The 13651-nt window shown below is 40.0% G+C and overlaps 1 protein-coding gene across 7 annotated transcripts in view; it reads left to right on the top strand.

Moving 5' to 3' along the window:
* DACH1 (dachshund family transcription factor 1) overlaps nt 1-13651 on the top strand; it is a 372863-nt gene that overhangs the window by 344060 nt on the left and 15152 nt on the right. For all 7 annotated transcript variants that reach the window (XM_056555495.1, XM_056555493.1, XM_056555492.1 and 4 more), the window contains 2 exons: nt 4427-4570; nt 9807-9875. In XM_056555495.1, coding sequence (XP_056411470.1) covers nt 4427-4570; nt 9807-9875 — 213 coding nt within the window. The remainder of the gene's footprint in view (nt 1-4426; nt 4571-9806; nt 9876-13651) is intronic.

Genomic DNA, 13651 nt, shown 5'->3' with positions numbered 1-13651 from the left:
AGCAGACATAGGAGGGAAACAGAAAAGCAGACAAACCTTTAGGTACAAAACTCACGGGTACATTCCCGTGTTTGAACTGTGCAGCAATGTCATCAAGGGTAATCAAATTTAACACCCACACACTAGTAGAAAATTTCATGTCACCAAATTCTTCACCTGTCATTCATGCAATGTAGTGTACCTTATTAACCCCTTAAGGACCCGGGCTTTTTCCGTTTTTTCATTTTCAATTTTTCCTCCTTAACTTTAAAAAATCATAACTCTTAAAAATTATCACCTAAAATTATATATAATGGCTTAATTTTTGCGTCACTAATTCTACTTTGTAATGACATTAGTCATTTTACCCAAAAATCTACGGTGAAACGGGAAAAAAAATCAATGTGCGACAAAATTGATGAAAAAACACTATTTTGTAACTTTTGGGGGCTTCTGTTTTTACGCAGTACATTTTTTGTCAAAAATGATACCTTATCTTTATTCTGTAGGTCCATATGGTTAAAATGATACCCTACTTGTATAGGTTTGCATTTGTATCACTTCCGAAAAAAATCATGAATACATGCAGGAAAATTTATACGTTTAAAATGGTCATCTTTTGACCCCTATAACTTTTTTATTTTTCTGTTTTCAGGGCGCTTTGAGGACTCATTTTTTGCACCGTCATCTGAAGCTTTTATCAGTACCATTTTTGTTCTGATCAGACTTTTTGATCACTTTTTATTCACTTTTTTGTGGTATAAAAAGTGATCAAAAATGCGCTATTTTGGACTTTGGAATTTTTTTGCGCGTACGCCATTGAATGAGCGGTTTAAAAAGTGGAATATTTTTATAATTCGGACATTGTCGCACGCGGCGATACCACATATGTTTATTTTTATTATTATTTACATAATGTTTTATTTTTATTTTTGGAAAAGCCGGGTGATTCAAACTTTTATTAGGGGAAGGGATAATTGAAAGGGTTAATGATTTTTTTACACTTTTCTTATGCAATATTATAGCTCCTATAGGGGGCTATAATATTGAATGTACTGATCTTTTACACTGATTGATCCATCTCCATAGGAATGGATCAATCAGTGTTTTCGGCGATTGAATGCTCAAGCCTGGATCTCAGGCTTGAAGCATTCATTCGGCGATCGGACAGCACAGGAGAAGGTAAGAAGACCTCCTCCTGTGCTACAGCTGTTCGGGATGCCGCGATTATACCGCGGCGATCCCGAACAGCTCCCTGAGCTAACCGGCAACTTTCACTTTCATTTTTAGCTGCGCGGCTCAGCTTTGAGCGCGCGGCTAAAGGGTCAATAGCGCGCGGCACAGCGATCAGTGCCGCGCGCTATTAGAGGCGGGTCCTGGCTTCACGCGGGGCCCGCCGCGATATGATGCGGGGTCACCGCGTGACCCCGCGTTATATCGCAGGACGTACCCATACGTCCTGGGTCCTTAAGAGGTTAAATGTCCTTGCAGTCTCCTATACGTTGAGAGACCACCCAACATGTAGGAGACCGCATTCCAGCTCACTTTAAGAATAAAAACAACTCTATAGCACAGCTACAATATTAAATCATAGATTAAGTAATACAACCAAGGATAGGAGTTGATATTAGAAAGTTACTTGTGCGCAAAGAAGCATTTTGTATTCACCTGTAACCGCGCGGCTTGAACCGCGACTAGGAACTATCACAACTGTTACACTGACACGGACATTGTATGTCATGCATGGGTTAACGATACTCCCCTTATTTTATTTTTTCTACAGAGAGTGAATTGAATCTCTATTCTGAAAGGATCTTCGCTCAGAATCATATTATCGCTCAGAATCAAGTATTGACAAATAATTACTGTGTTTAAAAGTTTTTCCTTTTTTTCTTTTTTCATTCATGTGTTTAGAATGATAGTACTAATTGTGATGACGTTGTATCTGTGAGTCAGATGTTGTATATAAGCTGCGTCCTAACTGATACCTGTACACAGTTGATAAAGGCTGTTGAGGTGTAATGCATACTGTGATGTATGCTATGCTGTCTATTGCATGAAGAAAGACAAAGATTAAGCAAGAATCTTGAGTGTCGGGACCCTTTCTTCTTTACATTGTATTTACCTGGTCCTCGGGCCCCAATGCTTACCTGCAGTTCCGACCTCTACTTGACCTCCTCTACACAGTCCCACCCTGTATAACTGATAATGGTATTGGGTGAATTCTGAGTCTCCTTGCACACGCTGTTTTATCACTCACAACTAGCGCTTGTGTTAAAGATAATTGCAGGTAGAACTTGGACTTGCCACTTTAAAGCTAAGTTCACATTGCCATTGGGCCTTGCTATGTGGAGCCACATTGGCAATTCTGCCAGTTTTCACTGAGAATAAAATAGTACATGCACTATTTTTTTTTCTCCAGTAAACTACCTAATCTCCGATGAACCCCATTCAAGTCCATAGGATCTGCCTGGAACCGGTGGAGTCCATTGTGCTGTGACCCATTTATGGGGCTGTTTGGACCCTTAATGGGATGGAGCACAATGCCAAAGTGGACTTAGCCTAAGCATTGGCAAGTCCAGCAGTCTGAAATTATCAGAGAATAATAGTGCTGGCTATTCACCGATACTTGAGGACTTAACCAGGATTTGCCACTGCTTAAAGTGGTAAGTCCAGTTCCTGCCTGTAAATATCTTTAGTGCTAGTACTACTCAAAGGCAGTAACATGGTTTGTATGGATATGTTCACACGGCAGAATTCCGCACTGACATTCTGCTGGAATATAAATAAGATTTTGCTGCACTGTTCACACGATGGAATTTCCGCAGCAGATGTTTCTGCCACGGAAATCCCAATTCCGGCATCCATAAAGAGAATAGACTTGTCTATTCTTTTTGTAGATTTCGCTTGGAAATGCATTGCAGTCTATGAGACAGCGCATTTCCGAGCAGTCCTATCGGCCACCGGATTATTCAGTGTCCACACGTGTTTCCCGCCATGTGAACATGGCCTAAGAGTCCCATAAATCAAACTTTTATCTATCTAGTAGATTTCAATGCATGTTACTATGCAAGACAAAGGCCCAGTTGCTCAAATATTATTGCTTATAAGTGCTTATAATATTCCAAACTATACTAGGCCTTATTTATTTGCACAATGATTAGTGATAAACATCAATAATATAATTAAAATTGATTGTTCATACACTTGGATGATAAACCACTACATTCTTTATTGAAAAACTTCAAAAATCATCCATAGTCCGTTTCTAAACATTAGTAAATGTGCCACAAGTAAGAGCGTTTGATACACTTGGAACACATAGGTTTACACATGTTTAGAAACAGATTATGGAAGGTTTATGAGGTTTTTCAATAAAGAAGAATGATGGTTTCTCATCCAAGCTCTGGACATCACTTCTGAATGTTATCTGTTTGCTTTCTAAGGGAAATTAACTGCTGGAGCTGATGAGCTGGGTTATTTCTGTGATCCCTCTGGTGTCTGTGGGATATCACTGTATTGTAAGGCTGGGTTCACATATATCAGCATCCAGCATAGTTTTTGAATGGGGAAGTTCACAATCATCCGGCATCTCAATTTTGATGTTGGATGGTTGGACACACCGGTGAGCAGCTTGCTGAGTTCCTCTGTCCGGCATCCAAAAACAATGGACGCCAGATACCATACAAGTGATGACAACTCGTCATCAGTTGTGGCATCAGTTGCGTTCATATCTAGGCTGAGTTCACCTATGCCTCACATAGGTGAACACAGCCTTACATGTTATGATATGGTCATTCTTTGACTTTTCCCTAAAGTATTATATTACATTTATGATTGAATAAGCAAATTAGTTTTTAGTATGATAACCAAAGAGGTGTAAGCATCCATCTTACAATTGTAACCAGATTGTAAGTCTGTTATCATAATTGCTGGTATATGTTTAATAAAAACCCTATGGAAAGAGTGTTTATACACTATAAGAAATACAAAGCAAGATTAGAAAAGGGGATTTTCAAATGTGCTCATAGCCTTTAAATAGCTACATTAACTATAGTTAACCCTCCAAACCACATGGCCAGTCATAGAACTGTGCGGCTTTACCTAACGAAAATAGTGGGATGATCAATTCCCTAAGTATGTTGTATGGGCTGGTGAAACACTGAACTGGCAAATCAGGCAAAATGATTCACATACATTTTAGACTGAATGCTGTTATGTTATTATATATGTTTCCTTTTCATACAAACACTACATGTACATTTTCCCTTTGTAAGTGAAAACAGATCATGCTTTAGGTTTCTTTGGATTCTTGTGCATTTCTAAATTAAGAATATAGGTTAAGTGCAGTTCACAGGATTTTCTGTTCTCTCAGTATATGACTGGAATACTGTAGCACGACTTGACAATAACCACATAGTAATTAAACGGATGTTTCCTGTTTTAGCAATAATTCAAAAAAGACTGAAGAAAGAAAAGAAGGCAAAAAGGAAATTGCAAGAAGCCTTGGAATTTGAGACAAAACGAAGAGAGCAAGCAGAGCAGGCACTCAAACAAGCAGCATCTTCAGAAGGACTCAGGGTCCTGAATGGTACGGCTGGGGTTCAATAGGTTTCTTTGAGTCATTTGCTTTTGTTTTAGTGATTCCAAAGCTTTGACATTTTATAAATTTGGGTTGTTGGACAGTACAGTGCAGGTTTTTTCTCTGGCCTGCAGTGGCTACTCATTTGTAGAATCTCTGCTATAATGAATATCAATTATGCTATACAATTGTTATACGTATGATTCTTTCATCAACCCTGAACTCCCCATAAAGAGTATGTGAAAACAGAATTTTAGAAATTGTTGTAATTTATTAAATGGAAAAACTGAAATTCAGAACCTTTTTTTTTGGCACTTAGTAGAATTACCTTTGGCAGCAAGTGCAGCCTCTGGTCTTCTTGGGTATGATGCCACAGGGTTGGCACACCTGAATTTGGGGATTTCCTAACATTCCTTCTTTCAAATCCTCTCATGTTCTTTCAAGTTGAGTCGGAACATTTGGTTGAAGCCAATGTCACCTCTCTCCAAAGATATTTGGCTGGGTTCAAGGCAGGGTTCTGGATGAGCCACTCAAGAACATTCACAGAATTGTCCCTAAGCAGCTCCTGTGTTGTCTTGGCTGTATGCTTAGTGTCATTGTCTGGAAGGTGGGTATTTGGCTTAGTCTGGGCAGTTTTGATGCTTGGACCATTTGATGCTAAGAATTAAGGCTAAATAGTTCAACTTTGGTTTAATGAGACCACACAATCACAGTTTGAGGATCCTTTAGGTGCATTTCTGAAACTCCAGGTGGGTCTTCATGTCTACTGAGTAGAGGCTGTTTTCTGGCCACTATGCCATAAAGCCCAGATTGAGGCACTGATGTAGTAATTGCTGACCTTCTGATAGATATTCTCATCTGCACAGGATCTTTGGAGCTTAGTTTGAGTGACCATCTGGTTATTGGTCTCTTATTTTATCAAGGCCCTTCTCCCCTGATAACTTAGTTTGGTAGGGAGGCAAGCTCAAAGAAGAATCCTAGTTGTTTCAAACTTCTTCCTTTTAAAGGGGTACTCCGGTGGAAAAGTATTATTTTTTTTATCAACTGGTGCCAGAAAGTTAAACAGATTTGTAAATTACTTCAATTAAAAATCTTAATCCTTCCAGTACTTATTAGCTGCTGAATACTACAGAGGAAATTATTTCATTTTTGGAACACAGAGCTCCATGCTGACATCATGACCATGGTGCTCTCTTCTAACACCTCTGCCCATTATAAGAACTGTCCAGAGTAGGAGAAAATCCCCATAGAAAACATATGCTGCTCTGGACAGTTCCTAAAATGGACAGAAATGTCAGCAGAGAGCACTGTGGTCATGATGTCAGCAGAGAACACTGTGTTCCAAAAAGAAAATAATTTCCTCTTTAGTATTCAGCAGCCAATAAGTACTGGAAGGATTAAGATATTTTTTAATAGAATTAATTAAAAATCTGTCTAACTTTCTGGCACAGTTGATTTAAAAAAAAAAAAAAAAAAAAAAAAAAACATGTTTTCCACCTGAGTACCACTTTAAGAATTAGAAACCAGAGTTATTTAAGGTATAAAAGGCTGAGTTATGATTGGGTGCCAGTTTCTGTTTTTTTGTTCCCCCTAATGTATCATTACTATTAGTGTTTTTTTAATTTAAGGACTGCTGGTTTTCCTTCTAAGTAAGTTTTCTTACATAGCATAGTTGAAAGTGTACCTGTCAGTTTAAAAAAGAGACAGGGCCAAAGTTTGATCTGTCAGGGTGTGAGTTTTTATTTTAGACCCCGACCAATTGTTAGATCGAGCAGGGAGATAAGTGCGGCTGACAGAGACAATCCTATAGACTTTTATTGTAATTTTGTGTCGCTTAATGCTCTCTTCTTCCAACTCAGACCCACCCATTCAAAACTTTTGACATGTCTCTACAACATGTCAAAAAGGTTTTTAAAGTGACAGTGCCCATTTAAAATAGACTTATATTCATCAGACATGAAGGCAAAGATACAAGGAGCAGAGTACCACCTCTCCATAGTAAACCTCATTAACCCCTTTTTGCCCTTAAGGAAGAGACCAATTTTATTTTTGCATTTTCATTTTTTCCTCCTCGCCTTCTAAAAATCATAACTCTCTTATATTTCCATCCACAGACCCATATAAGGGCTTGTTTTTTGTGTCACCAATTGTACTTTGTAATGACATCACTTTTTTTGCCATAAAATGTACGACGCAACCAAACAAATATTATTTATTTGGGAAAATTGAAAAGAAAACCGCAATTTAGCAAATTTTGGAAGGTTTTGTTTTCACGCTGTATACTTTCTGGTAAAAATTACATGTTTTCTTTATTTTGTGGGTCAATACGATTAAAATGATACCCATGCTTTTCTATAATTGTACCGCTTTAAAAAAAATCTCAAACCATTTTAACAAAATTAGTATTTTTGAAATTGCCCTATTTTGACTACCTATAACTTTCTAATTTTTCCGTATATGGGGCGATACGAGGGCTCATTTTTTGTGCCATGATCTGTAGTTTTTAGCAGTACCACTTTTGCTTAGGTTTTACTTTTTATTAATTTTTTATAAAAAAATTTTGGAGAATAAAATGTGACAAAAAAGCTGCAATTTTGGCCTTTTTCTATTTTTTTACCTTTACGCCGTTCACCATACGGGATAATTAACAATATATTTTAATAGTTCAGACTTTTACGCATGCGGCGATACCAAATATGTGTATTAATAATTTTTTTACGCTTTTTGGGGGGTAAAATGGGAAAAACTGACGTTTTACTTTTTTATTGGGGAGGGGATTTTTCACATTTTTTAACTTTTTTATTTAAATTTTTTTTTACTTTTTTTTTAACACTTTTTATGTCCCCATAGGGTACTATTCATAGCAATCAGTTGATTGCTAATACTGTTCAGTGCTATGTATAGGACATAGCACTGCTCAGTATTATCGATCATCTTCTGCTCTGGTCTGCTCGATCGCAGACCAGAGCAGAAGACCCCGGGAGACGGCCGGAGCCAGTTGAGGGGACCTCTGGCCGCCATGCTGAATGATCGGATCGCCGCGGCACAGCTGCGGGCGATCCGATCATCCATTCAGAGTACCCCACTGCCGCAGATGCTGTGATCTGTATTGATCACGGCATCTGAGGGGTTAATGGCAGACATCCGCGTGATCGCGGATGTCCGCCATTACCGGCGGGTCCCTGGCTGCTGATAGCAGCCGGGACCTGCCGGGCATGACGCGATCACCGCTCCGGTGCTCACGATCATGGTGGCGCGTAAATTTACGTCATGGTGCGCTAAGTACCACGTCACCATGACGTACATTTACGTCCATTGTCGTTAAGGGGTTAAGGACTACATTGCGAAGTGAGGAAGAATTTAAGTTTTGGCATCTGTTATCTATGGTTATTTGTTATGTTGGTGTTTACATGTTATTTTAATAAAATCATGTGCAAAAAATGCAGTTTCTATCATGCACCTAATGTCTGCAAAATATCTGCTTCAACTGATGAAATATTGAAAATAATTCTAATGAGCCCATAGATATGTTATAACAACAAATCACAAAACAAATAAATCTCACTTTGAAAGCACAGCTGAACTAGAAAAACACAGATGCGCATGCAAAATTAAAACATGTCTCTACTCATTACTTGTCCTATTTTATAATTTAATTAACTTATTTGTTACTTGGAATAGCTTAACATTTTCAGCAAAATTGTACAGTGAATGCCCCTCTACTGCCTTTGTTAAAAGCATTCTTATAAGTAAGCGGCCCCCCTAATCTCATGCAATTGAATAAAATTTTGAAGTAAACTAAAAAGATAGAAAGAAAATAAAGGAATAATGGGGGGCATTTATCATTGTTTTTTGAGCAGTTTTTGTGTGTATATTTGTTGTACATTTGGCGCAGTATTGCACCACCAGCTATTTTTTGCGATTTTTGGGTTTACACTTTTTTTTTAAAGTGCATACAGACCAGCTGTTAAGGTTACTGTTATGCAGTGGTAATGAATTTATCAATTGCGACTTTTTTTAAAAGTCGCAAAACGCCGCAAAAAGTCGCAAAACTACACAGGCCCAGACATAGCTTAGAGTGTGAAGAGTGAAACTTCAGAAAATGTATACCTTCACAAAATTTATCAAATGCCCTGCGACCATTTAATAAATTTGGAGCACTACACATTACAGTGACTCCCCGACCTACGATGGCCCCGACATACGATCATTTCAACATACGATGGCCTCTCAGGGGCCATCTCATGTTGAAGGCAGCATCAACATACGATGCTTTTGTATGTCAGGGCCATCGCATAAACGGCTATCCGGCAGCGCAGACTGCTTCAGCTGCCACCGCATAGCCGTTTACGGTGTTCCGTGTGCTCTGGTGATGGTCACTCACCTGTCCTCGGGGCTCCGGCACGTCCTCTTCGGGATCCCCTGCATCGTCGACGCTCTCCATCTTCGTCATCACGTCGCTGTGTACGCCGTCCCGTCATCCAATAGGAGCGGTGCGCCTAACGATGTGATGGTGAAGATGGAGAGAGAAAATGCCGAGGAAGCAGAGGCCTTGCCGGAGCGTCGGGGACACCCCGGGGATGTGGTAACAGTGATGGAAGGCAACATCCAGGGCAGCGGTGACGGTCCGAAGCGGCGGGGACAGGTGAGTACAACTTCCTCTACCAGTGGTCTTCAACTTGCGGACAGCCGTTAGCTGTCCGGGCATGCTGAGAGTTGTAGTTTTGCAACATCTGGAGGTCTGCAGGTTGACCACTGTCCTATACTTTACATTGCACAGATCCCTTAACATACAATGGTTTCAACAAACGATGGTCCATTTGGAACGGATTCCCATCGTATGTTGAGGGACCACTGTACCAGCACACACAAAAAAAGATGTAGAATAATGCTTCATTTACACCTATAATAATAAATGCCCCCCAAAGTCTCTTGATAAATAACATGTCAATTTTGTATTAAAGTAACAGCTACAAATTGCAGTTTGCTAAAGGGGGAACATTGACTACCAAATAAATGGAGAAAACAAAATTGAGTTAAACATATAGAATACAATGAGACCCAAAATAGGTTTAAAATAGAGAGTAAGATGGAAAGTGTCCCAATCTTTTTACATCGTGGTTAGAAGGAAATGGACTAAGCTATATGGTTCCACAGAAAAGTAAATATATTTGTGTGCACACAGTAGGTTAAACCCTGCTTTATTTCAGCGGCTAATGTCATTCATTTTTGTCTCTGCTTTCAGAGGCTTTGACCCCGGAGATAGAATCTGACCGCAATGGGGCCAGAACAGATGCTGAAAGGACAATACAAGGTAAGATGTGCAAAATCCATAAATCTAGATTTTTGCATGTGAGTGTTCTCTTGTTATAGTATGCTATTCAACCATGCAGCTCACCATCTGGCTGGAATGAATACAAGGTCACATTTGCACTGTTGTTTTTTTACAGTAAATTGGTTTGATTATGTTTAAAATAACAGGTAAAAGGTCAGACCCAGCTCACACAATACAGAATCAGCCCTGCAGTCTTTAGAAAAAGATACGAATTGCACAATACGGGGGTGGGATTATTACTGTAGCTGTGAAGTTTACTCACTATTTTACAATTTCTCCCTGCATAGACTATTAATAGAAAGGATATTTTAGTAAATGTGTTTTTGGTTTATGTTGACACCACAAAAGCAATGGGATATTTGTAAATAAAATAAATAAGTCAATTTTGGTCCCAGCAGCATACAGCAGCTGGTAAGAAAATGTTGTATTTAATATACCGTATATACTCGAGTATATGCTGAGTTTTTCAGCACGATTTTTCATGCTGAAAATGCCCCTCATGGCTTATACTCGAGTGAACTCCCCGCCTGTCAATCCCTTCATCAGTGGTCTTCAACCTGCGGACCTCCAGATGTTGCAAAACTACAACTCCCAGCATGCCCGGACTGCCATCGGCTGTCCGGGCATGCTGGGAGTTGTAGGTTTGAAACATCTGGAGGTCCATGGGTTGAAGACCACTGCGCAGGCCTTTGTCATTATCAAGACCCCCCCTTTAGTTTTCTACTCACCTCCCCTCGGTGGGAAGGAAGGGTGAACTGGTCCGGGCCATCTATGCTGCAGGGACCGTCCGGTGGGGAGGGTTAGTCGTTCGGGGCTTTACATTTTCACCGGGTGGCCCTCTTCTTTGCTCACTCCGGGTTGGCCCCGTACTAGTGACGTTGCATTGACGACAACGCACAGTGACTTTCATGTGCATGAACGTCACTGTGCGTCGTCGTCAAGGCAATGTCACTAGTCCAGGGCTGGCCCGGAGCGAGCAGAGAAGAGGGCCTCCCGGTGAAAATGTAAAGCCTGAACGACTAACCCTCCCCACCGGACAGTCCCTGCAGCATAGATGGCCCGGACCAGCTAACCCTTCCTTCTCACCGAGGGGAGGTGAGTAGAAAACTAAAGGGGGGGTCTGGATGATGACGAAGGATCGCGCAGTGGTCTTCAGTGGTGTTTCAAAACTACAACTCCCAGCATGCCCGGACAGCCATCGGCTGTTGGGAGTTGTAGTTTTGCAACATCTGGAGGTCCGCAGGTTGAAGACCACTGAGTGGATTGCCAGGCGGTGATGATGATTGTGGGGGATTATGACAGGGTGATGATGACGGGGTGATGATGAAGGCGGGGAGATGATGACGGGGTGATGATGACGGGGGTGAAAATTACAGGGTGATTATGACGGGGGTGATGATGACGGGGGTGTTAATGACGGGGGTCTGGATGATGATGGGGGGGATGATGATAGGGGGGATGATGCCAGGGGGGGATGATGACATGGGGGGGGGATGATGTATTTCCCACCGTAGGCTTAGTCGAGTCAATAACTTTTCCTAGGTTTTTGGGGTGAAATTAGGGGCCTCGGCTTATATTCGGGTCGGCTTATACTCGAGTATATACGGTAATAACAGTCTAAATGAAACTTCCCATTGAAAAATGTGCAATCTATTTCCACTTTTCTAGACTAAATGATAAATCTACAACATTAACTTGAATTCCCATGAATATCTGTATAATGTAAAAGTCAATTAATGGATTTACGTTTGATGATTTACTTGAGATAACCATGTTTAAACCTTATTAATAATGGTAATGGTTTGTACTAAGAACACAGAATAAAATATTTATACTTGTGCTGGAATAAATTCCAATCTCTAACCCGTAGTTTTTTGCAGTTTCTCATGTTTGCGTAAAACCTATTTGTAAATCAGTAACTTTACCTTCAGAAAGCATTTATATTATGTGACTAAATATTGATCACAGTTGGGTGGCAAGGAAATATGTTATCTGCCTATTCATATGAAAGGAAGTACAAAAACAAGGACTTTATTCTATCATTATATCAATATATGAGTAATATTTCTGTATGATAAGAAAACCATGTAGCCTTTATACATTTAGGGTACATTCACAGTATCCTGCGCATATTTGATGCCCAAGATTTGAAGCTGCTGATTTTATGCTGCAGATTTCAATGTAAACGAATTGACGGAACCCAGCTTCAAATCCTGAGCATCAAATATGCACAGGATACTGTGTGTTATTACACCCCTTAGTTTAGCTTGACATGGTCGAATTGATCCTGCAACTTGATGGTTCATGCATGGTGCCATGTGGGATAACATATGTTTCCTAAAGTTATTACAGCGTCTTATGAAATTTGACAACATTGTCATCAGATGTACTGTAGGGCCCATAGAGGATTTTGTAGATTGTACAATTTGAAGGTTGTACATATTTGTGATATGACCATGTGCATGATGTCACAACATGTAGGTTAGGATAGATACATTTAAGACGTATTTCCACTTTTACGATGAAGTTGCAGGATCTATTCTGCATTAAAAATGTAATATCTAAGTATCAAAATTGTGGTTACCACAATGTGCTTGTTTATTATTTTATCTTCTGCCAAATCATAACATCTATTGTTTGACTATACCAAGTAGATAAATTATAATTCTGCTCAGGGAGGCGGTAGGTAAAAAAAAAATAAAAAAATCGAAAACATACACTTACCTTCCTCGCTCCCCTGATTTTTATATACTCATACTATTATAATACAATTAACCATTCTAGGTGTAAATACTATATAATAATTAGTAGAGAAAAGGGGAAGTATGTCACGGTAACAATGCAATGGTAGATGGAAAATCACTTACTAAATAAGGTTGCGCTCAGAGCACAACATCTAAGAAGACATCTAGAGTATGGTTGGGAACCTGCAGCCTCAGCTCATCCAGTATTAGCCTTGCTAGTCCAGTGGGAAGACAATTCAAGCAAACAAATTAAAGCTTTTTCTGGTCACTGGTTTACCAAAGTATGAATTTGGACACAGTTACTGGCCAAAAAGGATTTTATTGCACTAAAACAACGCGTTTCTAATCCAAACAGGATCCTTCCTCAGGTAAGGTGCTTACAGGTAGCAGACAAGGCAGAGAGTGAAATACCCTTGAAGTGTCTGGTAAAGGTCACGTCAATTTGGGTATTCACAGAGAAAACAGGATTTTCAGTAAAATAGTAAAAACATATAAGATTGCATTAAAACATATAATTACATTAAGACATATGTTAAAACCGATCAGCATGACTCTAAAAACTTATTAATTTCACATTATAAGTGGACCAGTGTATTCAGCATTGTAACTGTTTGCATAACTTCTCGTGGCTATAGCACAAGTATACGACTGGAATAGCGCATCTTGCGCTGCTGGCGTAGGCGCTGTGCCGTTGAGTTGAAAGGAGGCGGGGATCACTGATGTTCAATCCCTACGTGTGCGCTGGTTAGAGCGATACATAGCCGTAGCACAGCTAGTGGTGGGCGGGGTTAGCCGGTTACAGTTGTTCTTATTAGGGGAGAGTAGAGGTCCCATGTGCTCGGATTCTAAGATTACTGGCCGGAGCGATATATAATGGTAACCTAGCTAGAGGGGGCGAGGTTACCGTCATCAGAAGTAACTGGTGGATGATATGATGGATGACATGTGAAGTGGGCCAGGTCTTTGAGTATGGCCGCTGTAAGTATAACAGGGAAACAAATGGGAGGGTAG

The sequence above is a fragment of the Hyla sarda genome, chromosome 2 (assembly GCF_029499605.1).
Source record: "Hyla sarda isolate aHylSar1 chromosome 2, aHylSar1.hap1, whole genome shotgun sequence".
Classification (NCBI taxonomy): domain Eukaryota; kingdom Metazoa; phylum Chordata; class Amphibia; order Anura; family Hylidae; genus Hyla; species Hyla sarda.
This window is presented reverse-complemented; position numbering and strand designations above follow the sequence as displayed.